This window comes from Rhinolophus sinicus, linkage group LG01, assembly GCF_036562045.2.
Source record: "Rhinolophus sinicus isolate RSC01 linkage group LG01, ASM3656204v1, whole genome shotgun sequence".
NCBI lineage: Eukaryota > Metazoa > Chordata > Mammalia > Chiroptera > Rhinolophidae > Rhinolophus > Rhinolophus sinicus.
The window spans coordinates 7,256,242-7,276,713 of NC_133751.1; the positions used below are offsets into that span (position 1 = coordinate 7,256,242).

The 20,472-nt window shown below is 44.9% G+C and overlaps 1 protein-coding gene across 6 annotated transcripts in view; it reads left to right on the forward strand.

The window, feature by feature from the left end:
• HLCS (holocarboxylase synthetase) overlaps positions 1–20,083 on the forward strand; it is a 193,770-nt gene extending 173,687 nt beyond the window's left edge. For all 6 annotated transcript variants that reach the window (XM_019730302.2, XM_019730301.2, XM_074325502.1 and 3 more), the window contains exons 7-11: positions 7,004–7,071; positions 8,452–8,612; positions 12,400–12,514; positions 15,238–15,451; positions 16,881–20,083. In XM_019730302.2, coding sequence (XP_019585861.2) covers positions 7,004–7,071; positions 8,452–8,612; positions 12,400–12,514; positions 15,238–15,451; positions 16,881–17,052 — 730 coding nt within the window. In that variant the 3' untranslated portion in view covers positions 17,053–20,083. The remainder of the gene's footprint in view (positions 1–7,003; positions 7,072–8,451; positions 8,613–12,399; positions 12,515–15,237; positions 15,452–16,880) is intronic.
• Positions 20,084–20,472: the final 389 nt, after the last annotated feature.

The window sequence follows — 20,472 nt, forward strand, 5'->3', positions numbered from 1 at the left end:
TCCAGGTTATAGTAAGTGAGAAAAACAAAAAGCAAAGGAGTATCTACAAAATGGTAACTTTCTGTAAGGAAGAAAGAGAAATAAGAAAATAGGCATCTGTCTATTCATTTGTGCAGGAAAAAAAACCCAGAAACAATAAACCAGAAACTAGCGAGATTGGTTGAATCGTTATTTACAGAAAGGAGGAAAGGCAGGGGAGATCTGTAGGTAGAGGGGGCGGGTGCAGGAGTGTGACAGTTCCCAGAGCATGCTTTTCTGTACCGTGCGGACTCGGATCCAAGTTAAAAAGAAAAAAGAAACAAGGATTGGAGGGTGAACCCTGTAATGGAATACAGAAGTACAATTAAGCCTAACCTTTTTTCAGATGAATGACATAACCACACTAAAGTGAAAGAAAAAGGAACAAGCCCAAGGAACCTTTAAACACAATATTTACTATATACCCTCAGGCTAAAGACAAAAAAAAAAGAGCTGTAGATAACTATTGAACCCTAGTCAGTGAGTTTGTTTTCCACAGTAGCATGGGTCAGCAATTCTGAAACCACTTTCTGTGTCTTACAGTATTGAGCAAATAAGTAAATATATTTGAGATAATGGGAGCCAGATTTCCCATTATTGGAGAAGGAAGTTACAAATATAGAAAGGGGAGACTAGAATAAACCTTGTGGTCTTGGATTGGAATTGGAGTTTTCAGTGACATCATGCTCTGTTGGCGAGGCTATGCAGAAACAGTTTTTAAGGTAGATGGATGTGTGGGAGAGAGGGAGGAAAGATGGAAGGAAGGAAGGAAAACACACATTTTCTAGCTGTTTCCTAGCACTCAGATTTGTTTTATAAATACCGTTCTCCCCTAAAAGGAATGAGCGCTCCTTGGAGAAATGGCTGATTCCAGGGCTGGGGCTGACAAAGTTCAGAAAGAGCCTGGAACATGTTCTTATGCTGGGAAAGTAAGGAAATGCTGAAAGATGACAGGGACGTGTCAGTAGGACACAGGAACCAGCTTGAAGGAGCTTCCACTTGTCGAATCTGGGGCTTCAAAATAAATAGTGATAGCAGAGTATGTAATCTGTTGTGTAAGAATCTGTAGGTCCATTTTGATATAAATAAATAGAGAAATAAGTCGGGGGAGAAGAAAACGCTCTTCCTTATACTAGCATCCCAACAAGGAGCATCCCAATATGAAAGAAATGATGGAATCAGAAAAATCACTGCTTGGCAATCATCAAATAAATAATTGATGCAAGCAAGACTCATCCACAGATGTTAAAACCAGTAGACTAAATTATATGAGAAGCAGGATATTTATCTCCCCACGTGTACTAATCAATTACAATGGAAAAACAGTAACTTCACAGTGGAAAACCCTGGCACACGCAGCCATAACCAAGTGGACCAGGGTAACTCACCAATGCTGGGACAAGGCACCGGTGTGTGCCTCCGGTACCGCGTGCTGAGAAGGACACAACTTGACTGGCATGTGTTCCCGCCCAAAGTGCCAACCTCAGTCTAATCATGATTTTACAGATCTCCTAAATTGAGGAACATTTTACAAAATAACTGTAATGTCTTACACTCTTCAAAAAATGTCTGGATTGTGAAAGACAATGTAAGACTAAGTAAGAACTGAAGCAGATTAGAAGAGACATGACAACTAAATGCAGCAAATGATTCTGGATTAGATCCTAATCCATGAAGGAGATTGTGTTGTGTTGTGTTATCAAGGCCATGTTATTAGAATGAAATTTGAATAAATCCCGGAGATCAGGGGTTGGCAAACTGTGATCCTCAGGCCAAATCTGACCTGCTGCCAGTTTTTGTACCACTAATGAGCTCAGAATGTTTTCTACATTTTTAAATGGTTGGAAAAAAATATTTTAAGAATAAAATCTGTATGGCATTCTGGAAATGGCAAAACCATGGAGACAGTAAAAAGCTCAGTGGTTGCCAAGGATTGGGGGAGGAAAAGAGAGTTGAATAGGTGAAGCACGGGGCATTTTCAGGGCAGTAAAACTGTCCTGTATGACACGTCATGGCAAATACACGGAATTATACATTTGTCAAAACCCATAAAACTGGACAACACCAAGAGTGATCCCTGATATTAAACTATAGACTTTAGTTAATAATAATGTATCAACGTTGGTTCATCAGTTATAACAAATGTATGAGATGTTAATAGTAGGGAAATGGGGGGGTTTGGAGAGCGTGGGAAGGGAGCTCTATGTTCTGCTCAGTTTTCCTATAAACCTAAAGCCGCTCAAAAAATAAAGTAGTAATTTAAAAAAATACTATATTGGAACACATGAACATTATGTGAAATGGAAATTTCTGTGTCTATAAAGTTTTGTTGAAACACAGCCACACTTACTCATTTACATATGATCTTCGGCTGCTTTGGGGCAGGGACTGCAAGTTCCAAGAGTCACAGCAAACCATGTGGCTCGCAGACTCAGATAGGATGCCGGCAGCCTCGTGCTCACGGTCTCCCCAGCAGCAGCTTGTGCTCACGGTCTCCCCAGCCCAGAGGCCGTGTCTGCCACCTTTCTACAGGCCACATGCTCTACCAGGCACCAGTGCAAGGACCAGGCATGGCCATACATGTGTCATGTGTCGTGTGAGTGAGAGGAGGCTTTGTCCAGTGAGCCTGTGAAAGCTCGGACAGTTGGCGGCCTTTGCCTTGTGAATCTGTGGCCTCTTGGAAAGGAGAAGAGAGCTGATGGATGAGCGCTGAACCTACTCACGGAAAAGTTGGGTTTCATAAATCTTTTTGTTCATAGCATAATCCCTGGTTATAAAAATGAATGTACTCCACGTGTTGGAGTATTAGAAAATGCAGAGAAGTATAAAGAAAATAAAAACTACTGAAATTTTACCACCCAGAGATTACATAAAACCACATAAAGACGATGCTAAAATTACCATATAATTCTGCCTCCACCTTCTGGAGATACCCATGGTTAATACCTGTCCTGTATCCTTCTGTAAATGCACATAGGAATACATAGCCACATACACGGGGCCGTTGATGCTGTTTTTAAGCCTTCCTTTTTAATTATCAACGTGAGAAGAATGTGCATACTGTGTGTCAGCAGCGTCATCTGAATACCGCCAGATAAGGAATCTTTCCAGTTGTCAGACACTTATTTTGTAAAATACAGCTCGTATGTGTATTTTTTTAAAATGGGGAAAAAGTCTAAAAGAATATGTATATTTTTAATAAGAAGCACACATATTAGCAGTGGTTCTCTCCAGAAGGGGGAGGCAAAATTATATAATTTTAACCACAGTTAGTATTTCGTTATATGTCCTAACAATTTTAAAAAATATATCTTAAAACATCACTGGAGCCATGCTGTCCATCGGCTTTGCTTCCTGATTAAATGGCCTGACAGTGTCCAGTTTGCCTTCACATGTGTCACTGAGGCCACGTGAAATACCTCTTTCTTGAGGGATGCTGTGCTTTTTTTTTTCCCCATTCCTCTATCAGACTCCTGGTATTATTCTGATTTTTCACAGTCTAATGCTGTGATGAATAGTTGTGCCCGGAATTCTTTTGTTTCTCTATCTGAGTACTTCTTAGGCTTTAATCCTGAAAGTATAGTCACTGAGTCAGAAGGCATAAAAGTTTTAAGGTTCTCATTGCATACGAAAAGACTAGTTTTCAGGATTTCTGCTCATTAATTACTATCAAATAAGCTCTTACTCATGGGTTATCTTAAAATAGTGCTACAGATAACTGTTATTGTCATATTTGTTTTTAAAGCAGATCTTTTAGAAATATTTATGAACAGTTAATTACAAATATTGTATCTGAACATACAAACCATGCTTCCCTCCAAAGATTTTTCAAGATAATTTAAAATCCAAGCTAACTAATCATCTTAAAGTTTAAAAATAAAAGAGGTTTTGTCAAATCCTGCTCCCACCCTTTTCAATGAATTTTACAGAGTTGGAATAAAAGTGTACGTATTTTTTTGTAGGCTGCTTTTTTATTTTGCATTCTATTGCAAGTGTTTCTTCTGTGTTGCTGCACAGTCTTCATAACTATCTTTTTAAAAAAATTTTAAGTTTTTACTGGGGAACAGTGTGTTTCTCCAGGGCCCATTAGCTCCAAGTCTTTGTCCTTCAATCTAATTGTGGAGGGCGTAGCTCAGCTCTAAGTCCAGTCCCCGTTTTCAATCTTTAGTTGTAGGGGGCGCAGCCCACCATCCCATGCAGGGATTGCACCAGCAACCTTGTTATTGAGAGCTGGCGTTTTAACCAACTGAGCCATCCTGCCGCCCCTCCGGAAGCTCAGGAGCAGCTTGTTGTCTTCAATCTAGTTGTGAGGGCTCACCTCATTGGCCCATGTGGGAATCGAACCAGCAACCCTGTTGTTCAGAGCTCACACTCCAACCAACTGAGTCATCCAGCCACCCGTAACTATCATTTTTAACAACTATGAATTAGTCTAATTTTTACTTTTATAGCTCTGTGGTGAATGGACCATTTCCTTAGGTTCAGGTCCCCAAAGTGGATTGACTAGGTCTGAATTTAAATTTTTGTTCCTTCAGAATTGTCACTGTTTCATCCTGGCCTGGCTTCTAGATTAGTCTTAATTATTGAAGCTTTATTCTAGTGACCACATGAAATTCAGCACCATCCCACTGGCAGAGCACCCAGTAGGTGCCGTGATGTCCTTAGGACCTAACTGGCCAGGATATTGTCCCGTTCGCAAAGGCACGTTTATGGGATTCCAGGTGTTTCAGACAAAAACAGAATGCTTTTCTTGCGTGCCCAGTTGGTAACTACAGTGAGTGTGCTCAGCTGCCACTCACAGAAGACTTTTATTCCACAGCCTTTGCCAACAAGGAAAGAAAATATACAGAGGCAGGGAGGTAATCATTATGTAACCCCCTCCTTTTTTTTCTTTTTTTTTTTTCTGTTTCCCTTTGTGAGAACATCATCAAGTCAGGATGGAAACACGTTTATGGTGGGTGTCTCCTTTCTGCTACAGCAAACTCTAGCGACTTCATTTTCAGAGATGCAGCATTTACACAGTCCATAAATGCTTCTTTGTTGCCCTGCGCTGTGTGGTTTGGCCCCCAGAGTTATCTCAGATAGCACAAATAAATCTGGCGGCCTCCGTTGTCTCCAGCTCAGCCCTGGCCCCTTCCCCCGTTTGTCTCCCTCCTCCCAGAGTTTCCTCTTGGCCTTCGGCGGCACAAACCCAGTCTTCTCATCAATATGCCCTGTTAACTGCTGCCAAACCTCCAGCAGTTTAGTGCATATGTTCCCTTAATCATTTCTCTTTGTTCTAGAAGTCTGTGTTTGGTTTCTGAACCCTGCCCCCCCCACCCATTCCACCATCACCGTCGCTGGCTATAGCACATGACTGTCTACTATCTATTTAAAGAACATCCTAGATTGCCTGCCATGGAGCGAGCCTTCACAATCTGCTCACAACGTGCCAAATCCTTCCCCCTTCCCACAGAAAACTTTGTTAGCCACCCTCCCCGAGAGCTTACGGCCTTGCCCAGGTGAAGAAGGGGCTACCGGGACCCTCCAGAAAAGCAGAGCTTCCTAGAAGACAATTTACCTCCCCGCACGAAGAACAAAGCTTCCTTCTTAGGACTCTCTGCTGGTCCCACACAAGAAAAGGACGCTTTCTTCTTGGAGCCCGAGGGTGTCTAGGCACTGTGGATCTCAATGGGTTATTCATGGTGTCCAAGAGAAATACGTCTGCAGCTGTATTTCATGTGAGATGGAAGTGGGCCTGGCACACGGACGGCGGGCGGCCTGCTCGCCGGGAATGCCCTGTGCCTGTGGCCCGGCCCGGCCCTCTGCCCGACATGGCCAGGCTCTTCTTAGCAAGTAAATGGGTCTTCTGGGCTCCCTGTCACCAGGCCCTGCACACCCGAGGGCACAGCTCTGCGAGCCAGGAGTGCACAGAGAGACACTGTCGGTTTTCTCTGCTTTTATGTATTTTTCTTCTCTTAACCATTTGTAAAGTTCTCCCCATTCCTTGATCCTGAAGGGAGGAGGAAGAGCTGCTCAGAGTGTGGTCTGTCTCTGGAGCTGTGTCCCCTCGGCACAGAGTGGCTATGGAACCCTGGAAACTATTGTGGGGAACTTTATGTTTATACGAAGCACCGTCTCTCTGTCATCCATGCCCTTGTCACTTGCCTCCCCAAGAAAGTATTTCAAAGAGGCCCGAGCAGCTGCACTGACAGTGGGCAAACGTGTGTGCGCGCGCACGCTTTGTTTAGTAAATCCTACCGTGAACTATGCCTGCTCAGTACTTGGTCAGCACCTGGGACTGCGCAGAAAAACTGCCTAACACGGAGCTAAAATCCGTAGAATGTAGCTGGGAGGAAATTCTCAGAGTGGGGCTTTTTTTCCTTTCCTTTCCTGAAAAAAAGTTACAGTTGCTGCGTTTAGTGGAGATACAGGGCACTTTTCTACCTATCCCCTAAAGGGAAGTTCGTATTCTTTTAAATGAAACCATTTTAAAAGCAGAACTCAAGCCTAAAATGATCCAAGGTTCTCCTGAGTTCTCAGAAGGTGTAGATTTATTTACTATAGTTAAAACATAATTAGTTCTCAGGGGAGAGTGTATCTTTTAAACAGCTTTATTGCCACCATATTGGTTTTCTGAATAATCAGAAACTTCTGTTATGATTATGTTCTAGTGTTCGAACAGAAACACACTGTAAGTAGAAACAAATGTCAGGAATTGCTAGTTGTCACTCGAAGAAGGGACACCACATCAGAAAAAACTTGATGGGATATTTCAAAGAAATATAATCTAACAACATCTTAAATAAACTGGATAACAGCTCAGGCAGGTACACATGCTTCCCCCACTTCAGTTCCCAGAGGCTGGCAATCGGGGCACAATCCCTTGATGACTCTTCCCCACATTCACAGATGCGTGTACATTGTGTCCCCTACTTTGCCTGCGCTGTGGGTCCCCCTGCCCCTGGCCCTGTTCTGGCTGACCAGTCTTTCCCACCGTTTGCAGGTTGATGTTTGAGATGCCGCAGGAAATGGGTTTAATAGCCATCGCAGGCCGACAAACACAAGGCAAAGGTCAGTCATCTTTTATTATCGTTTCTGCTGTGTCTGTTTTCTAAAATCTGTGACTCTCGAGGCTAGAGAGCCGATTGATTGAGTGTGCTGATCATGGAGATGACGTGAATTAGAAGTCGTTTGTTTTCATGCCCACACCCCCGGGTCAAATGGAAGAAGAGGGAGTGAAATTGATCAGAAGATTGGGCCTTAGTAGAATTAAAGCATTCTCTCCAAGCGAGATGTTTGGTAATCACTTGATGGTTTTAACATTTGGTTCACTGTGACTTGTAAATTCTTCTCTCTGACCTGTTCTAGGCATTGCACTTTGTGAATCATAAGTGTTACAGAGACATTTACTTTCCTGAGGGTCTCTGTGAGGGGCCCTTTGTGTCTGCACTGTCACATGGAGGGGACTTCGTCTGCCAGCCCCCACCCCAGCTGGAGCTGGAGCTGGCATGGGGGGGCACTCGAGCGAGCGGCGCCCTGTCACAGAGTGCGCTCCGAGGCAAGAGCCCACTTCCTCCCAGAACGTATCTGCTCGCCGGAGCCTGTTCTGCTCCCCGTGTCATGCAGGAGGCACAGGGTCGCTGCCCCTCCACCCCCAGCTGGGGCCAGGCTGATCCAAATGTGCTTTTAACTCCCAGAGAAGCAAAGAAATAAGGAATCCCATTTCCTGCTTCTTTCTCTTAAACATGTCTTTTGAACATGTTTAGAGGAAAAAAATCATTTTGTCAAAAGCTGTGGGGCTCAATATGGTTGCTAAAAAAAAGATATAGAAAAACCTTGATTAGGTATACCTCCCATTTTGATTATTTTATTTTCCTGACTTCTATTTTAAGAAAACTAACAACCTCAGAGAGTTCATATCAGGAATCACGTTTTCAATTCAGCTTCCATTTTTTAAATACTTATGAGCTATACTTTACATACCATACTGTTCTCCCATATAAAGTGTACAGTTCTTAATATATTCACAAGATTGTGTGACCATCACCACGCTGGGAATCACTTCTAAAATGGGCTCCCAGGATCTCTCCTGGACCGGTACAGGTCCAGTCCGCTTCCCCTGTCTGTTTCCGCTTCCATCACCATATGGTAATTAGACAGTGCTGTCTGACAGTGAGACTTCGAATCATCAAAGCATAAATGAGATGCTCACAGAGGCAGCACAGTCTGCTAATTATCGGAAACTTGTTAGCGACAGAGCTTCAGACTTTGAAAAGCTCCTCTGTTATTAACCCCAGAATACCCAAGTGTCTTAACCGGTCCCGGATTATTCAGGTGGGGCACGTTTCAGGGTGTGGCTCCGAGTCCTCGAGCACATTTTCTGGCACAACGTGCATCTGAGTCTGTTCATGTGGCAAAGTGGCCACTTTCCCGGTGGGGCCTGTTTTCCAGGGCGAGGAAAGAATGCATGGCTGAGCCCCCCAGGATGCGCTCTGTGTACCCTCCTGGTCTCCATCCCACTGAGGTCCCGGCTGGGACATAGGATCCCATTTGTCCAGCATCTGATGTCCCTGGCTGTCGTGGAGGCAGTCAGGTCTGTTCCTGGCTACCAGGTATGTGCAGCTTCCCCACCTTTACATCCCTACTCTGTGTACAGATCTTGGCTTGGGTTTGTTTGTAGCATTTATTTGCGTGACGGCTGCATGTAGCACCTCGCAAAGCTGGCCGCAGTGTTCCTAGGGTTTTAAAAGCACCATCAGGTTTTATAGCTGTTTCAGGCTTACCGGAATGTGTTTCTCCCCCAGGATTCCCTTTCTGTCCTGTGGTCAGGTTTCTCAGACCGCCTAGTAAGGGCGAGACTTTTTTTCTTTTTTTCATTGAAGCACATTGGACTAGATGGGTCTGTTTGTGTTTTCTGGGGGAAAGCCTTCTATTATAGACCCAAAAAATCCTTCTCATTTCCTACTTTCATTACCACAGCCTGTGCTCAGCAGAGCTATGCTGGGTCTGCACTTGTGCAAATTCAACGTGCAGGTCCCTGTGGGACTCTGCGTCCAGCTCTAGGTTCAGATGTGCCCACTTCATCGTTACTGGAGGATGCTTTGGTATCGATTAAGATACAATTAACCTAAAAGAGCACAATTAACAGAGTGACTAAAGCCTTTTCTCTCATACCCAACCCCCACCTACTCTGTCCCCCTCCTCAGTTTTCCTGGAAGAATTTCACATGGCTGTAAAAAGGGGGAGTTCCCCCCCCCCCCCCGCCTCCTTCTGACCTACAGCTCTTATGCCAGGCTAAAAACAATCAATGTGTTAATTCCCGAAGCAAGACCCTAAGCTCATGACTCTCAAAGGAGGCCTGCCATCCGTGTTTAAACAAAAGCGATCCTCTGTCCTCTTCACTGGCCCTTCAGCCCTGTCCTCATGGTCACTATGGAGAAGACTTGGGGACATGTCCAGTCACCAGCATGCACACTGGAACATGACATTTGTGACCAGGCATTCAGTGTCCTTCTGTCTCGTGGGTTTGGGCTCCTCAGACTGTCACAGACCTTCGCAGGCCCAGCCTGTAGCCCCCAAGCTGGACTTTTCGTCTGGAAGAAAGCAGTTGAGAAGATAAAGTTCTTTCGCGGGGGAGAAAGATTTTGAACCCTAGCAACAAGTTATTTAGTCTTAGGAAAGGAAGCAAAATGTTGAGCCTAGATCTGTTTAGCTTTTTTTTCATGGTTTTGATTTTTGACCTTATAGCCTTACTTGTCAATTTAGCGAGTATTCTTTGAGGGCCTGCTGTGTGCGAAGGCTGTGCCCAGCACTGGGGGCAGCAGGATGGGAGCCGGCAAGCTTGTCCTCAGCAGTGCACGGGGCATGGGGGTCCCCCGTTCTCCTTAAGAATCTCCCACCAGAGTCCCTATCCTGTTTCCACAGTGGTCCAGCTCCGCCTCACCTGTGTGCTGTGGCTTCGGTTTGGATTTGCATTTATTTTTAACATAAACCAGTTCACTGACACAGTGCGGCCACAGGTTGAAATAGTGTTCACCTTTCTTATGTCCTTCACTAGGGCCCCAACTTGTCCCTTCCCCATGTCACCGTCAGCATACAAATCACGCTCACCTCCCCGGACCGGATGCAGCTTCACTGTAAAGCTCGCCCTTTCTTCCAGAACTGGCAGCATTAGGCCGCCTGCCCTTGATCCTGTCATTTCTTCTGTCGGAGAGGTTCCTGCAGGGCCTCCTCCCCCCCACACACACACACTCCTGCTCCTGCTCTGGAAATTCTGTTCGTCATGTGGGCGCCTAGCCCACATGCCGGTCCCTGAACCCTCAAGCTACACGCTCTCCCTCCTGTAACACTGTACCGCACGTCACATGTCTAAGCCTCTCTGCTGGTAGCTCCCACGGATTGCTCGGAAGCAGAGTTATTTCTGCTCCTGTTCTGTCTCCTACAAAGTAACCAGCTCCCTGAACGCAGGATTAGTTTTATTTTGGTCCCCAGAGATCCTAGCTAATGCTTTAGACGCGAGCCCCTCAGCAGCTACTTGAGTCAATGATTGAGACAATGAAAAACACGCGTGCGGCCTTTCTCTCCCTTTTGGAATAGAGTCCCTGTTTACCTGCGTGAGAACTCAAAATTTCATAAGCTGCATCATTAACTAACTTCATCTGAACGTGGGAACTCACGTGGGCGTCCGAGAGCAGGCCTGGTGCAGAAGTGAATGCCGCCCCCAGGGTGGAGGCATCTGTTTCTGAGCCTTGGCAGGGGCTGTGCTGGGTACAGTGAGGCAGGGGAAGGCGGGTGAGGAGAAAGAAGGGAAGTGCCAGGACGACCAAGACCAGTCTCCACGTGACAGGTTCTCTAGACCAGCGTTTCTCCCCCTTGTCACCGTGGACATTTTGGCCCCACATCTTAACTGGGGGGCCGTCCTGTACATTATAGGACGTGGAGCAGTGTGTCTGGCCTCTACCCCCTACATGCCAGTAGGACTCCCTCAAGCTGTGACAATCAGAAATATCTCCCCATGTTGCCCAATGTCCCCTGGGGGGCAAAATGCCTCTCCTACCCCACCCCCCACTAAGAACCTTATTGTAGGTAGAAAGAAATACAAAGCTCCTGATCAGTTATGCAGCTGGTGAACACCACGCTTTTTATTTATACTTTTGTTCTTTTGTGTTCCTGCATTTCTTCTCTCAGCCTGGAGTGCTGTGTAAGGGCAGATGAGCATGGAAAGGACAGAAACATACTCTAAATGGCCGGGGTGATAATAGCCGAGCTGGAAGGAGAGAAGGGGGTTTCTTGGAAGCAACAGGCTGCGCAGCATAGTATTAGGCAACCAGGCTTGCTGTCAGAAAGCTCTGGGTTCGAATCCCAGCTCTGCCTCATCCAAGTGCTGTGACCTCAGGCAAGCTGTGCAGTCTCTAGGCTGCAGTTTCCTCCTCTGTTCAATACAGATGATACTACTGCCAACATAGCAGTTTGGTAGGTGTGACATACAGACTAGTGCTGAGAAGGGGCTCGGGCCGGGCCCTGCCCCCAGGACAGGAAGAGCCAGCGTCATGGGAGTCAGAGGCTATCAGCTACTCTCTGGTCTTGGTTTTTTTTCGCTGAGTGTCTCTCTTCCAGCCTCATGTCTCCAGGTGGGCTTCCTCTACTCACAGATGGCACAGCCTGGCTGCCAGCTGCAAGTCCAGGAGACCTTGTGGTTCTGGAGCTGACTGGGTGTAACCCAGTGTGGGTGGCCCCAGCTGAAGCAGTGTCCACCCTTGGACTGTCCCACTGTGACCAAGGTACAGATAGAGTTGCTCAGGCCATACCCGTCAGGATGGACAGGCAGTGGGCTGAAGACAAGTCCATTTCCCTGGCCCAGGTTGCCCTGGCATTCTTTGAGGCTTTCTCTGGTGCTTCAGTCAGACAAGTTCCTCAGTGTCTTCATGGCATTCCACCCAAAGCGCGTCTGCCTGGCTACCTTCTGTGGTATCCGTGAGTTCAGGGTCATCTTCCTCTCCCGAGCATGGGCTCCCTGAACCCTGGGAGTACCACCCTCTCCCTGCCCCTGCCGCTAGCACGATAGGTGCGCCACACGGGTTGTTAACACGAGATAATGAAGTTAGTTTACGAGATAGGCATCTTCACAAGTGTTTTTGGTGGCGATGGACAGTGATGGTGGGGAGAGGGCTGGAATTGCTGCCGAATATGCTCTTCACGTCTCTTTCCTCCCAGTTCCAAGAGGTATTTTAACACTGGATTGTCCCAAAGATGTGATTAGCTGTCTGAAAAAGAAGAGAGGAAAAAGCCCATGTGCTGTTAGTTTCCAGAGTATTGGCTCATCTTCCTTTTATCTGGATGACCTCAAGCGGTCCCTTTGTGTCCTACGATTGCTTGGTTAATATGCAGATTTTCCTTCAGGATATCAACTTACGAGTGAAGTGGCCCAATGACATTTACTACAGTGATCTCATGAAGCTCGGCGGAGTTCTGGTTAACTCAACGCTTATGGGAGAAACCTTTTATATACTTATTGGTAAGTTGTTAAAGCCCTTTGCCCAGCAATTTTAGGTTAGTAAAAATAAAAATGGTTTTTACAGGGCTATATTGGGGATGTGAATTAGCATATGAGATTACTTTGAGTCTTAGAGGTATAGAATACAAAATATATGCAAACCAGGCAGGTTGGTTGAAAGTGCTTCAAGGGGTTTAAAATTTCTATCTATGGCCATGGAAACCAAATTGGTATCATATTAAATGCATTTTCTTACACCTTTCCATAATCCTGCTTCTCAGTAAATTAGAAATGGTGAAAATAAACCACAGTGAGATATCACCTCACCCATGTTAGAATGGCTATTATCAAAAAGACAAGAAATAACAAGTATTGGTGAAGATGTGGAGAAAAAGGAACCCTTATGCACTGCAAGTGGGAATGTAAATTGGTGCAGCCACTATGGAAAACAGTAAGGAAGTTCTCAGAATATTAAAAATAGACATACCTTATGACCTAGCAATTCCACTTCTGTGTTTAACTGAAGAAAATGAAAACAGTAACTTGAAAAAATATGTGCACTCTCATGTTCATTGCAGCATTATTTGCAATAGCCAAGATACAGAAACAACCGAAACGTCCATTGACAAATGAATGCATAAAGAAAATGTGATAAATGTCTAACTATTACATTGTTTTGTGCACCTGAAACTAAAAAAAAAAGTTATAAAAAAATAAAAATAATAAAATCAATTAATTTTTAAAAAAAGAAAGAAAATGTGATCGATATACACACAAACACTGGAATATTATTCAGCCATTAAAAAAGAATGAAATCTTGCCATTTGTGACAACATGAACGGACCTTGACGGCATTATGCTAAGTGAAATAAGTCAGAGTAAGACAAATACTGTATGATTTCATTTGTGTGTGGAATCATTTCTGTAAAAATAAAAATAAAAAAGGAAATAAAAGAAATGGTGAAAATAAACATTTACTGTTTCGTTTTGTAATAAGCAAAGTTAATTTCAAGTGCGAGTCTCCTGGTGGTCTTCCATTCTTCATTTGACCTTCCCAGGCCATGACAAGGTTCCATTCTTTGACGCTCCAGGCTGGTCGGGGTGGGGTAAAGAACCCTATCTCCCCTCAGTATGTCCATGTCAGGCAAGACGATGGATTCAGAATCGCTTTTAGAAAGTCTTAGGCCCCTGGTCATCCAACCTTCGGCCTTCCCTTGATTCTGAGGAGAGCTTGGTGGGTGTGCAAGCATCAGCAATGGACAGAAAACATGTGACCTTGTGTTGGAAGTGGCAGCCAAAGAATACAAGGCTTATGTTTCCTGCTTTGCTGCCAACTGGCAAGCTGTTTCTTACCCTCAGAGCTCTGCTGTCCACCTTTAAATTGGGCTAAACACAGAGATTCTTAAGTAGGGTCCACAGATACCAAGGGGGCCCGGGATGGTTCCAGGGAGCCAAGGAGCGCTGTCAGCGTGGGGGCATGAAACATTTTCCTGTGAGGAGAATCCAGAGCTTTTATTAAATTCTTACGGCCATGGGAGGTATGGGGGGGGGGCATCTTTGACCCAGGAAAGATTCAGAGTTGCCAGCAGGGGTGCATTCTGATCCTTGGAAGGACACAGCCTAAGGTGACAATAGTCAGTGTTGCTATTTTCCCCAGCACTTTTAATTTTCTGAGTACAAGAGAGTCTTTTCCACGCCATACACACTTATTTCATGCCTTCCACTCCATAGGTGCTTCAGATACTGTGTGTGTTGTTGAATGAATGAACAAACAACTGCAGATTCTGCGCCTGTTGCTGTAGGCACATTGCTTTGTATTTTAATAGGCAGTATACTAAAAAACAAACAACAAAAAAAAAAACAGTCCTTCCCTTCACACGGAAAATGGCTCAGAATAGTTACAAAGAATACTGTTACGGTAAATGTCATTGTTTGTGTGAGGAGAGCATATGGGAATTTTTTTCTCAGAGGCCCTGAAAACACAGTAGCTTGCTGCCTAGTTCTTGCAGTATTTCATTTCTGATGGAAGACCTCTTTGAGGTTGATTCAGGGTTCGGCCTCTCTGAAGACTCACCCCTCCCGGAGAGGCCGGTGGTGTTAAGTAACAGCAGAGATAAGCCTATTCAGAGCCCACTGCTGTTAACTCACTTTCCTGAAGCCTTGGTTTGGAGCCTGGACGTGGGTTGGCCCCTTGCCAATAGCATAACCCTCGCCCCAAAGACGTCCAAGGACAGAGTATTAAAAGATGTGTTCTAGGGTTATACCATGACCAAGGTTTGAAATCTCTGAATCCAGAGTTTACTCCTTAAGACCTGAATAAAATTCTTTATTTTCAAGAATGTGTCTGTAATTCACGTAGGAAAGGAAACAAGAGATTCTCAGTGCCGAGCTACCGTTCTTGACTAGACCATATGATAGATGGTTTTGGGAGCAATTCTTAAGCAGTTTTGTTCCGTTCATGGCTGCCGGTTAACTGAATCCGAAGTGGCTTGCTTTTTCCCAGCTCATTGGCTGTAAGGTTGGGATGGTCCGGCGTGGTGAGGATAATAAAGGAAGGATAACGAGGAGGATGGCCTCAAAGATATACGTCATTCTTTAAGTGGCCAGAGATGACATACTCAGAATTCAGAGGACAAGGAATCAGGAAGGTGACGGTAAAGCCGTACGTTTTCCAGGGAAAAGGAACTCAGTAGGGGAACTGCTCATGGTTTTCAACCATTTGTTTGTTGATTTGTTTTGACCAGGCTGTGGATTTAACGTGACTAACAGTAACCCCACCATCTGCATCAATGACCTCATCACCGAATACAATAAGGAGCACGGGGCAGACCTGAAGCCCCTCAGAGCCGATTGTCTCATCGCCAGGACGGTCACCAGGCTGGAGCGACTGATCGACACGTTTCAGAGCAAAGGGCCCAATGGAGTTCTTCCCCTGTATTATAAATACTGGGTCCACAGGTCAGTGCTGGTTCGCCTTCATTCTTTTAAAATTCCTTTGTTAAGTCAGCAGTTCAGCATCTGAAAATGGGAAACTCAGCACCGGTCTAGATCATTTTACCTTGCTGATGGAAAAGCCTGGTAAACACCACCTGGAGCAACTTAGCACCACCAGTGATGGGAGCAGCCCGCATCCCGTGCCTCCTGGTGGGAAGGACATTTCCTGCCATGTTTAAGCTGAATCGAATTGTGAGGAAACGGCCAGATCTGAATTGTGGAACATTCTAGATCACAGTGGTTTTCAAAGCGAGATTCCCCGGGTGGGCAGCAGCAGCCTCACCTGGGAACTTGTTAGGAATGCCGATGCTGGAGTGTCACCTTGGACCTCCTTGAAACTCGGAGGCTGGGACCCAGCACGGTATGCATACTTTAACAAGTGCTGGGGGGTGCTCAGGTCCCTCCAGTTTGAGAAGCCTGACGGCACCAACAGGCCTCTAGCCTTCAAAAATGTCAGTGTCTTAAAAAACAACAAGGTGGGAGCTTTTAAAGAGGCATAACAGCTAAATGCAATGTGTGATGCAAACTTAGATCCTGGATGGGAGGAAATAGCCACAGAAGATGTTAATGGGACAATGGGGAAATTTGAACACGGACTGTATAGTAGGTGATTTATTGTAGCAAGATTAGATTTCTTGAAGGTGATAACGGTATTAGGATTTTGTAGGAGATTGTTCTTCTTGTTAGGAGATACATGCTCAAGTAGGTAAGTATAAAGTGTCATGGTGCCTGCAACTTATTTTTAAATGTCAGCCCCAAAAAAGTACGTGTGTGTGAAGAAAGCAAATATGGAAAATGTTATCAGTTGCTGCGAATATAAGTGAAGGGAGAATATGAGGCTCATTGTACTGGGTTTTTTTTCCCCAACTGTTCTGTAGGGTTGAAATTCTTCAAAATAAAAATGGGGGGGATTCTATACTTTTTAAATGTTCACAAGGATGTAAGAACAGGTACATTTGGAATCGATTCAGAAGAAGGAGAATTAGAATGAGTTTAACTTGTAGCTGATGCGACCCAACTTTATTTTATAAGATAAAACTTTTCAACTCAGCTTCTGTTTCCCCAGTTTGTCAAAAAAAAAACAAAAAAAAAAAACCCTAGAGCTGCAAGGTTTCTTTACAGTCCCCCAAGTGTGCAAGTCCCAGGTGATCAGAATGAGGAGTGACATTGTTTCTAAGACAAACAGTCCCTAACGCACTGTTGGATGTGCCGTCACCGCGGTGATTCTGGCTGTCACCAAGCTCGTTCATGCGGGACCGGTGACCGTCAGAGCTCCATGCCTACCCCGGCCCGGCACCCCAAACCCCTTTGCAGTATGGATGACGGCTTCACTAACTGTCGCAAGCCGCCTGCGTTACATTCCCGGTGACTTCTGACTGTGCGTCATTTTCAGTGCTCAGCACGTCCGCCTGGGAAGCGCCGACGGCCCGAAGGTGTGGATCGTGGGCCTGGATGATTCCGGGTTCCTGCAGGTTCACCAGGAGGACGGCCAGGTGGTGACAGTGCACCCGGACGGCAACTCCTTCGACATGCTGCGCAACCTTATTGTCCCCAAACAGCACTAGTCTGCGCGCTGGAAGCCTGGGACCCACGCCCGCGCGCGACCCCGCAGCGAGCCTTCCCGTTCGGGTGCTGCCGCCTTTCCTCGCCCACGGATCTGGAAAACGGATTTGAGAGTTGTAGGCGATGTGTTTTTTTTTCTCCCTCCAGTTAACCTGTGCATTCTTTCATTTTGTCCTGTCGGTGGCCATTCCACTCGGTGCTGCACGATGGTGCGGCTGGAGGGTTGACAAGTGGAAGAATTAGTTCAGGCGAAGCCCGAACGTAGCTGTGACGTTCTTCTCCCCTCCTGGGCTCGGCTGCGTGCTTATGTCCCCACCCCCAACCCCCAAAAATGTTTTTATGTGGAAATAGCAATGGAATGATTCAAATATTTTCCCAGTAGTGGAGATCTTTACCCCTAGACTACTAAAACGCAGGTCAAAACAAAAGCGCGGGGCCAGTGGTGAGTTAGGGGTATGGTGACGCTGTTTGTACGCTGAGCACCCAGGGCGGCGGCCTGCTACAGGAACACGCACCGGCCCTGAGCCCTCCTTTTCTGTTTGCGTGAATGAAGAAAAGAGAAGAGCAACTTCTAAGAGTTGCTCTCGAGCTGGTGGTTTGTGGTCCAGTAACAACGTCTAATGGCTACAGAGATGCGTCCAGCTGGTCCGGTTGCAATGGTCTCATAGAGGAAATCAGTTAATTACTTTGAGATTCATTTTTGAGCTCTCCTTTCATAAGTTTAAATTTACTGCATATTCTGAAGGGATGGGATCAAGTTCAAGATGCTTGAAGGGTTGATTAGGCATTGCTTGCTTGAATGTGGGGGGCAGGATTTGGCTGTAACAGCTGGAGATGAAGGCTGTCTCATACCACACGCAAGGCAGGATTTGGAGCTTTCAAGCCCGTTTCAGGCACGCTTTGAAATGTGGAACGTTCCTGCAAGACTGCGGTGCAAGAATGTAGAAGTACATGGCATTTTATTTGTAAGTCATTTTTTGCCCCCTTTTCCCAATATTGCCAAGAGAGAAAATGTTATTGATACAAAATACCATTATTGAAGAGGGAAGGGATGTGTGTATGTGAGAGAAAGAGACAGAGAAAGAGGGAGAAGCTTTAAAAGACCTTCAAAATCTGATAAAAAGTCTCCATCGAAGAACAAAAGAAAGGAAGCCTTTTGATATACATTTGCTATTTCCAGATGCACTCCATGCTTTTTCCATGTAACTCCTATCTCTGCTGAACTTGTGAATCATACACATTACTTTGGAGCCTTAAAAGGCCAATTTTTGCCCACTTTTCTCTCTTCCTGCCAGGCCCAACTGAAATTAGTGGAAAGAAAACTTGATGGAGCTCTGAGCTTTGAACAAAATCCCCTTCTTGTACACTGGTGCCATCTTTATCCAGTTCTTAGCTGCTCAGGCTAATTCCAGAAACTTGTGGTTTCCAGTATAAAATCTGCCTACCTTTTAGCCAGGCACAGAAAGCCCCACAAGAAGGGGAAAAAAGAACATGTTTAGTTAATACACCAACCCAATATGTGTTTTTTTGAAATGTAACTTTTTAAAAGAACTTCAAAAGTTAATTTTTGCAAATAGGACTTCAGTTAGAATTATTTTTCTCCAGTAATAATAATAATAATAATAATAATAATAATAACAACTCTCTCCTAAATGCCCAAGTCTTCTTTCGGAGTTAGTGACACATTCAAATAAAAGTCCACACCACCCCAAAATTACAAAATGGACTCACCCCTGGGAGGGCATCTGCAAAACATCATCAAGAAGAAAGATCTCAGGCGAATGCTGCCAGTTTCATTTCTCAAACTTTGTAATATAAGGCAAGTCATCTCTCCGAGCTTCCATCATTACTTTTTGAATTTCTTTGGGGGTTATTTAATGAAAAACATGCTATGTTTTGTTTTATGCTGAAGCCCTATTCTAGACAGTTCTGCTTTGGGGGAAAAATGTTATCATTTAATTTCCTTTCTGTAAATTAAAACGAATGAAGTGTGGCCGTGTCAAAGCAGATAGAGACGTTGACAACATGGCGCTTAGCCCCCGCTCGCACGACTGCTCGTACTGGTGCCGACATCCAGCTGTCGTAAGGGAGACAAAATGGACTGGAAGCAGATGCTGTGTTTTTCATAAACCTGATCTTGCCTCAGATGAACCAAAGACTTTTGAAACTCTGCTTCGTCTACAACAGCTGAAGTAAGGCACTTTACTTACAGCTGTCAGCGTCAGGGAAACCCACCCACTTGTACACTGCACCCATCATTTGGGGTGTTGAGGAACCCGGCAATCTTGATCTCAAGGAGCTTTTAAAGTCTTAACAGAAACTGCGTGTTCTTCATGATCTTTAAAACACGGCCACTACACTCAGGATCGCTGTGCGCTTTGAGGCATCGAAAGGTCCCCCGGTTTAGAGGCTGTGCAGCGAGCATTACCAGGTTATGTAAAGGCAAGACCTCTTCTCTCGTGGGCCGAGAGCAGATTTCAGGGGAACTCTCGGGGAAGTGTCCACGAAAATAGGACACAGCCATGGCTGGGCTTCTGGTGGCCCCGCCAGAGCCATGGTCCTTGGCAGGTCCTGGCTGTGTTCACAGGGCGTGGGCAGAGTAGGATTTGTGTCCAGTGTAAAACAGTCAGTGGGGTTCGCTGCTGCAGCACACTCACTTTGCCTGACGTGGGAACAAATGGTCGGACATGAGGGGTAGGTGCAGGCTCAGGTCCGGTAGCACGCCCTGTCCCCCGACACACAAGAGGAGGTCACTCACCCGAGAGGCTGGGGGCTGGGAGAGCAGCAGCCTCACCCACCGGTTTCAGAATGCAAAAGGGAGATATTTTAGACTTATATTCTGCAGATGTGTTCACTCTTACCAGGCAGGAAGTGGAGAATCCTTATTCCTGGGTAATTATAATGCATATTTGAACTAGGAGAAAGTGGCAGCCTTTGCATTTTTAGCTTTTCAAAGAATCATCTGTGAAAAGTAATTAAGCCAATGCCTATAAAAAGTAAGTCTACCAAAATAAACTTGAAGACTTTCTACAATTTGGTCTCATTGTCATTTTTACCACAACTTTCGTTTTTATAAATAGACAACTACTTTTGGTTACAGTGTTTTTATTCATATTTAAACATTTTTACAAAATAAATAGTTTTACAAGGTAAGGAATATGTATGTATTTCTAAGTATTAAGAAGCCGGTGCTTTTTTTTTTTTTTAATGTATTTTTGACAACTGTATTCTGCATCATACAAAAGAGAAATCTTATTATTCCAAAGAATGAAAGTTGGCAAAACCCAAAAAGCAAAAATAAAAGTTTGAGATGAAGAATTTAATATAACAATTTAATGTAATTTTTTAATTTAAAAATAAAGTTAATGCAACAAATTTAAGAACACATTTTGTTCTTACAGAATTTTTACTATTTTGTGAAA